At 34.0% G+C, this 8,454-nt stretch overlaps 1 protein-coding gene across 5 annotated transcripts; it reads left to right on the top strand.

Moving 5' to 3' along the window:
• Positions 1-283: 283 nt before the first annotated feature.
• LOC120080751 (RING/U-box superfamily protein) lies at positions 284-7,581 on the top strand. 5 transcript variants are annotated; one of them, XM_090317458.1, is made up of 9 exons: positions 321-488; positions 713-809; positions 1,254-1,408; positions 1,533-1,599; positions 3,590-4,452; positions 4,947-5,335; positions 5,471-5,569; positions 6,841-7,014; positions 7,111-7,581. In XM_090317458.1, exons 5-9 carry the CDS (start codon positions 3,630-3,632, stop codon positions 7,255-7,257), a joined length of 1,632 nt encoding a protein of 543 aa, XP_090173584.1. In that variant the 5' UTR covers positions 321-488; positions 713-809; positions 1,254-1,408; positions 1,533-1,599; positions 3,590-3,629; the 3' UTR covers positions 7,258-7,581. The 5 variants fall into 5 exon arrangements, with proteins under 5 accessions (XP_038891302.2, XP_038891310.2, XP_038891340.2 ...); XM_090317453.1 differs by having other exon boundaries at positions 1,533-1,718; XM_039035382.2 differs by lacking the exon at positions 1,533-1,599 and having other exon boundaries at positions 290-488.
• Positions 7,582-8,454: the final 873 nt, after the last annotated feature.

The following is an 8,454-nucleotide window of genomic DNA, read 5'->3' as shown; positions in this document are numbered from 1 at the left end:
ATATTAATGGCAATAACGAAAAGTGAGTATTTGAAAATTAAGGTTAAATATGTAAATCTAAAAAACCTAGAGACTAAATTGAAATAAAACTTAAATTAAAGATAAAATTATAATATTTTAAAAATTAAAAATTAAATTGAAATCAAATTTAAAATTTAATAGGTAAGATTTTGAAATTCAGAAACTAGATAAAAACTAGACTCGTAATTGGGGAAAAAAGGCATTTTTTTCTATCATTTTATTTTATTTTGTTTGTTTAAGAGGAAAGAAACAGGAAACCCACGGACCCAGCAATTTAACGGTTAAAGAAAGGGGGAAAAGTTGGGGGAAAAAAAGAGAGAGGAAAAAAGAGAGGAAAGAAAGTGTTCGTTATAATGTATGCACAGAAATTAGAGGAGAGCGAGCGATAAAAAAGAAAAAGACATTGATCATCTCTCTCTCTCTTCTTTCTCTCTCCCGGAAAAAAAAAAAATTCAATCTTGGCTCCGGTCAGTTCCCTTCCCGTTCCCTTTCGTACTTGAATTTATCATTCTGATTTTGATTTTTAACAACACCTGCTATTTCTTGCCTTGATTGTTCTAATTTTGAGCTTTAGGGTTCTTTCCCATCGCTGATGTAATGGATTTTTGTGGATTTTTAATGTTTGATTACGATCCTCTTTTTGGCTCCGATTCCGGTAATGAAATTCGGTGTTTCCTATGGTTTTTTCCAGGCATCACCGATTAAATTGTTCTGGGTATTTTCTCTCGGCTATAATCGTCTTTCAAGTTTAGACGTGTTTGATCACAAAATTTGTTCATGACTCCAAGGTACGGGATTTTGGTTTGAGAGCGTTTTTTCTTTTTTTCTTTTTCTCCAGATTTTCTTGGGAATTGTTTTTTTCCCTTGTTGGATTGGTGGGAACGTTGAATATTAGCGAAGAAATCCGTGGAATTTTGCGATCTATTTTCTTGTGGGTTTTATTATTTTTTATTTCTTTCCCAAGTACGATATGGTTATTATTATGAACCGAGGAAGTATTTGGGAATTTTTTTTAGAAGAAAAAGTTTTATGAGTTCTATTAGCAGTATGTTAATCGTGAGAATGTTGATTGAACTTTTCGTCAATTAATTTTTTATGGGTTCTTCTTACCGACCTTGACAACTTGAAGCTAGATTATCTTAAATGTGCTATGGGTTCTGGTTGTGGTATTGTTATCATTTGAGGTGTATCTGCTATGATTCTTTGTATCTTTTGTTCTTTTGATTGCTTAGAAATTTCCCATATATGGTGGTTTGTATTCGCATGGATGATTGGAATCTGGATATTAGCGCTGGGGTTGGAATGACAATATACAACATTTTCTATATGAAAGAAGCAGGTTAATAGAAGAGAGCTCAGATTTACTGAACAAAATACCTTCACCGAAGTAAAGTTCTGCCTAAGGAATTTTAAATTTTTTTTAATTACCTTTTACTTTTATTTCTGATGCTTCTTTTTTGAATCATGATCACTGATACATTAATCTCGGTGTTGTGACTTTTCCTTAAGAGATCATTGAATGCTTGGCTGTAGAGGGGAACATCTATACTATCAGATTCTCTGCAGGAGTTCGAATAGGTGGACTAAGTTTATGTTTATGCTTAGTTTATCTCCTTAGTATTTAAACTCAGATTATTCCTGGAGTTTTTATGTGGCGAGGGCTACTCTGTAGACGTTGGTTCCATATGTTTGAATGGGTGGGTACATCTTTCAATTGTGGTTTTCTTATTCGATATCTAAGTTAGGCTTTGAGGGTGTTGTAAGAGGGGATTCCGCCCCCCCCCCCCCCCCCTTTTTTACTGTCATTTGTATTGGTCTGAAATTCTGCAAAGGGGGTGCGTTTGCTATTGGAAAAGTGGACTCTCGGTCTCTGCACCTGGGAGCTGTAATGAAATTATTCATTCACTGTTAGGATAATTCGAATAAACATAAACAACGTGAAACCTACCTACATATCAATATATTCTTTCTACCATCTTGTTACTTTTCCTTCCACAGATTAGAAAGTTCATGTAGGTTAGTCTTTCATTTTCTTTTTCTATTTTCTTCTTTTATATTGCATTAATCCAAATCCATATCCATAAGTTCATTTTTGTTTTTGTTGTTATTATTATTATTATTTATTATTTATTGTTGATATTATTATTTTGGTTTACAATAGAAGCATCCTTCAATTCTTTATCTTCAAAAACAATCTTATTTGGTGGAGCCATCGTATATGTCTTCTACATTTTCTTTTCAAATAATAGATATGCTTGCCCAGTTATCCCTTAATTTCTGCCACCCTTTTTTGCTATATTTTTCCATCTTCATTCACCCTTAGTTCTTTAGTAGGAAGATGTGTTTGCCTCCACCACCCTACTTTTTTTTCGTTTATGAACTAAAAAGTTTTACAACAAACAATTTTACTGAACTTTAACATTTTAATCCCGGTTTATGGGTGTTAATGTTAGTTCTTAAAATGATCGTGCCAGACCTCCCATTAAGAAGGTGTACAAGAGAGGCAAAAAAGGAATTACACCCCTGTCAAAGGTGTAGTTGGCTGTGGTTCAGGGAGCTCGTTCTCAGGGGAATGTCTGTATTTAAGCATCTATTTGTTTAGGGATTAGTTATCTTGAGTTTTGTGTATGAACATTATGCTAGGTACTTAAGCACCTTGGAGAACCACACCCCAAAAGCCAACTATTGGAGTGGGAGAGCCAAGCCACTTAAGTACCACATTGGTCATGTCATTCTAACCAATGTAGGACAAGGACATCCCATACCACCTTGGTTCCTAACACATTAGTTCATTGGTGGGAGAGAGCAGCCCTCTTGCTGGATGTAGTTTACTGTTTCTTTTGTGAATGGAACACTATTTCCTCTATATTTTGTTAAGAACAGCTTGAAATACGAATTAGTAAGGGAATATCCTTACAGATCATTCCATTAAATATTTCTGAATATCAAGGATATTTTACAACCCTTAGTTGAAATTTTCAACTCAGATTTTAATGCATATGTTGATAATTAATTATTAAACTATTAGACAATAGTAGTTGTTTTCAGACTTATTTGTCATCTATATTCTTTAGGCTTGTTTGAAAGTTTTAAGATATTATTATTTCTTCTAACAATCTTTTCATCTTTTGAAAAACTATATTTTCATCGGTTTAATCATCTTTCAATTTGTCTGAATATGAAATATTTTTCTTCTACCTTGGGAATGCCTATCTGGGATTTGAAATATTTTTCAACTTTGTAGACTTCAAATGTTGTAGGGTTAGACAACATATTTCTAGCTTTTCATGGCTTTGTCATTTGTGAGTATTATAAAAATTTCGTTGATTGGAATCAGGTAGATTTTGGTTCTTACAACATTGTATTGGGACTTATTTTAGGAGTAGTGAATGATATTCTTGTGTCTTTAAAATACTATTTTCTAAGTGAAGATATGCTTTTTAATAATTAATATTAAGTTGTCCAATTTTCTCATAATGAAATTTTCTTTCATTTTTTCAATATCCGCTTTATCATTTTTTCCAGTACAAGCTTTTCTTTAATATTATTCTTTTTGGTCCATGAGCAGATAGACAAATAGACCTATATCATTAAATTTCATTATCAACATGAGGCAGAGAATACCACGCACCAGTCAGATGGTTGATTTAGAAATGGACCGACAAGGTCAGAATTATATTCATGCTGAGCCCTCCGTCATTCTGCCAGGCACATCTAACTTCCCTCAGCAAAGTATGCACTCTATGGTTACAGCTTCAGGGAATGCACCGAATCCTGAGGCACATTATCTTCCTGATCCTTATGATGGTTCAATGTTACATGGTTTAAATCAATACAGTAGTGTTCAACATCATCATAGTTTAGGTTTAAATACTGCAGCTCCTGGAAATTATTATTACTCTTATATTACTCCGCCATCAAGTAATGGGTTATTACCTGCACCTCTAAATCATAATGTGGCCGACCAGTTGCCATCTTCTAGCAATTATGGGGTCATTCAAAATTCTTCTGATGGCTATGGTAGGAATACATATTTTCTGGATGAAATTAGCGATCCACGCAAGAGAAAAATTACAGAAGGGATTCCTGGGAATGTTCAACAATTGAACGGTCTGGCCAGCACTAGTTCTTCAGTGCATTTATCAAATTCAAGGCTTCCCGATGAGGTTCTTATGGTGGAAGCATCATCTTTCCCTCCGCCTCAGAGTAGATGGAGTGGACCTCGGACTAGTGTTAGAAGTGGATCAAGTGGAACTAGGCGTGACTCTCTTCTACCACCTGACCACAATCATTCAACTCTTGGAAATAATAGGGGTCAACACCTTCAGCCCGCAAATTCTACTTTCTGGTTGGACCAACACTTACAGGCTAATTGTGGCAATGGAAGTGCTTCATCTTGGAACCAGACCTCTACTGCACCTTTTATGCACGGTAGCTTTCCTATATTTATTCTTGTTTCAAATTAGGGTAGGACTACGTGGACAGAATGCTCTTCCCCTCTTTTTGTGGCCATAACTAGAACATGGTATTAGAAGGTATCTGAAAGCCCATTATTTATTTTATTATTAGTTTTTTTAATAGTTAAAAGATAAGAATTTGTTTTAGAAGATCACTAATGGTTTCTCTTGACAGCATTTCCAAACAACCCTTAAAAGTTAACCATCCAAACAGCTTTTCAATATTTAAAAGATAAAGATAACTAATGGTTTCTCTTAACAGAAATTTCCAAACTACACCTCAACCTCTAATGGTTATGAACTTTAGGGATCATATATCCAAAAATTTATGTATCATGTGATGGCTTCTGACTGTGCAAATAATTGGTGAAACACTGAGCCAAGTTAAGGTGGCATATATATACATAATACATTACTGAAATGTGAAGAAATTCTCTTATGTAAGCCTGCTGTTATAATATTTAACAGGAACTAATACAAACGGAGGTTTGTTGGAAACCATGAATTTGGGTGTGCATAGATATCATGAAACAGCCGGGAACAGGAATGCTAGAAATATCCAACATCCTTCCGTTAATCATGGCCACCACATTCACAATCACCCATCTGCCGTTGTGCAAAGAATTAGAGGCCATAATTTCCAGTTCTACCCCCAAGTGACAGCAGCTTCATATGGATTTCCTTTGAATTCTTCATATGGAACCATGAATCCTCATAGTCTGGAGATAGGGCGTAGGCAAACAGGAGCAGTTGCACCTACTGGTCATGGGCTGCACCGGATTCCACGAGCGAGTGTTGCTGCTGACACTACAACTAGACATCATAACATTCCTCAGTTGAGGTTCTTGCAGGCTGATGTAATAATACTTCTTTCCCTTATATACCACTTCTTTCTTCTCAGTTTTTGACCCATAGTTGGTAATTACGCCATCACTGTTCATTCCTTTCTTTAGTCAGAAGTAGCTTACGAATTAGCAAACTGGTATTTACAGGAAGTTGCATTACTGGAGATTCCAGACTTATACGAAGTGGGGAATTTAGTTGACCATCACAGGGACATGCGATTAGATATAGAGGATATGTCTTATGAGGTAAGTTATTGATTGTAATTCTGAACACGTACTGAGTGCATCGACGCTTCATACATCAGCTAGAATGTTAGATTTTTTAGATTATCATTTTTGTGCATGTAGACATAAAAATTACTCGAATGAAAATCAGTAAATTTTGCATTAAAACAATTGAACTCTTTTCTTCTGGATCAAAAATCTTGTTTTATGACATTACAGAACTAGGCATATGTAGTTAGGTGTTACCAAGCAAGACTTCTTATGAAAATTATTCAAAGGTACAATTTTTATTTTGGTCTCTAAATTTTTTTTACATATTTTGCTTTGGTTTCTAAATTATGGTCAACCTAAGTGTAGCTCAATTGGTCAATTGGTTAAGACATGTACCACCCACCAAGAAGTCTAAGATTCAAATCTCCCACCCTCAAATTTTGAGTTGAACTTAAAGACTATTTGTTATTGTCCTTCAACTTTCAATTATTTGGTTTGTTTTAGTCCTCACTCCTCAAACTTCGCATAAATAGTTATTTCATTTTGTTCCCTTCATTTTCATTCATCACTATTTTACAGATATCCTCGTTAAGGACCAATATAGTTTCTTCCCCCCCCCCCCCCCCTCCAAAATCCAAAGGTCAAAGATTTAAATATAATGTCTTAAAGTTCAAGGGCTAAAACAGAACTAAAAATTCAAGTGTCAAATTAGAATTTGAACCTTCAAAATTTAAATTCTAAGCAGCAGCAGGTATTAAAGAACAAAGAAGAAAGAAATTGCTAAACTAAATTGAAGGTCAAAATTGACAAACGAAGAAGATGTTGCCGGGTTAAAATCAAAAGCTGAAATTGAAGGGGTAAGCAAAAAGCGAAGGATTGGAGTAGAAATGTGAAAAAGATATCGTTTGGCTAAAACATACCAACCATCATGTGGATTAGTGCATGCAGCGTAATGAATAAATGGTTTGGTAATAGAAATGTGAAGATGGTGAATGCTTTGGTGAAGCTGTTCCTCTTTTAATGATGCCTAAGCAACCAGGAGGCATGTCTTAGCGCTTGCTGTGTAGGCTAGCGTGTTGAAAACACTGGACCTTGTTTTGTATACCTTCAAATTTCAAAGTCATGTTACTGTGACCCACATTAATCTTGATGCAACTTAGCTGCTAGAATGACTTGATTTATTGATTTAGTATGGAGATGGCATGGATTTAAATCAAATACAGGGTACATAACAGATCGCTTTTTATTGGTGGTTTAAACTTCTTTATATGGAGCGTTGAAGTTGAAAAGTGCTTATGCAGGAACTTCTCGCTTTAGGGGAGCGAATCGGTAATGTCAGCACTGGATTGACAGAGGAAATCATTAAAACTCAACTAAAGACGAGGAGCTATATAGCATCTGCAACGGTCGTTAATCTGGAGGAGGAGGAGGGTTCAAGTTTGGATCAGGATGCCGATTACTGTATCATTTGCCAGGTAAAAGATAAAGTGTCTTATCTGTTTACATCTCTGATTTTGAGTTTCATCTTGCAAGTTTGGTGGTCCTCATTTGAAATTACATTGGTTTTACAGGACCACTATCAGAACCGCGAGAAAGTTGGAACGCTCAATTGCGGACACGAGTACCATGCAAGTTGCTTGAAGAAGTGGCTGCTTGTCAAGAATGTCTGTCCCATCTGCAAATCAGAAGCACTGGTGACGGACAGAAAGGAACAATGACGACGATCAGAGCATGAATCAAGAGGCTCTGTATCCTGTTCCTTACAACTCATCTATCTATCAATGCAGTTAGCTGATCTTTTGTTGACTTTTGTATATGTACTTGCATATAAATATATATATATATTATATATGTGACTTAAAAAGTAACTGCCCAGCTCATTTATTTGTTGGCTTCCAGAATATGGATCCTGTTGTATTTATAATACATTGTACAGACTTATTTCTTTATCTTTTGTGCTGTACTGACTTGGTAACTAAGGCACATTGTTCAAATTATGTACACTTGATGAATTTGAAAGATTATGCGTCTTTGCAGGATCATGTGATTGATCAATAGCAGTTGGATTGTTGATGGTCACATTTGTAAATGGGACAGCTTGAGATTGAAATTGCAATTGAAGTAATACGATTGTATTTGCTTCCGAGAGCTCAGATGTTTAAACTATGTTTTCGGATTTGATTACTGAAAAACATCAATAGAAGTGTTGTTTTATTGTTTTAAACTTTGTTTTAAAAATTAAATATGAAAATAATTTTAAATATATTATTGTTTAAAAGTATTTTTAAGCTAAGTTCAATTTTTCTCTTGAATTGCAAGAGAACTAGGAACTAGAAATAAAATGTGGAGTTGAGCGAACAAGAAATAAAATGTGGAGTTGAGCTTAACTTAGTTAAAAACAAAAGCCTCATGGAATTAGAGGTACATTTTATGTTCGTAATTAAGTGTTTGGTAGTTGATTTAGAAATTAGATTTCAGTTTAAATAATTATTTAAAATTGGTTTGATAATATATTATTATAAACTAATTGTAGTTATCCACTAAATATTAAATTGAATATGAACTATTAATTATTAATCTATGACCATATTTTTATGTTGAAATTTTTATATAATTGTTATTTTGTAGTATCATTAACTTATAATACATTATATGATACATATTTTAATTTTTAAGAAAAATGAATTTAAAGTTTACAATATAAAATGCCATATTTATTAAAAATGAATTTAAAGTTTACAATATGAAATGCTATATTTATTAACATTTTTATCTTTTTCTAATATAATTATGCATATACTGAACATAAAAATGATGTTTTTCTGCAATATTAGGATTACAGGTGTAAATTCACCAGACTTAATGAATTTGAAAAAAAGAAAAAAAGGAAAAAAAAACAGAATCTAGATAGAAAA

This window comes from Benincasa hispida, chromosome 1 (assembly GCF_027475165.1).
Source record: "Benincasa hispida cultivar pf3 chromosome 1, pf3_genome.v1.1, whole genome shotgun sequence".
NCBI lineage: Eukaryota > Viridiplantae > Streptophyta > Magnoliopsida > Cucurbitales > Cucurbitaceae > Benincasa > Benincasa hispida.
Note: the sequence above shows the minus strand (reverse complement) of the source record. Positions and strands in the feature narration are given on the sequence as shown.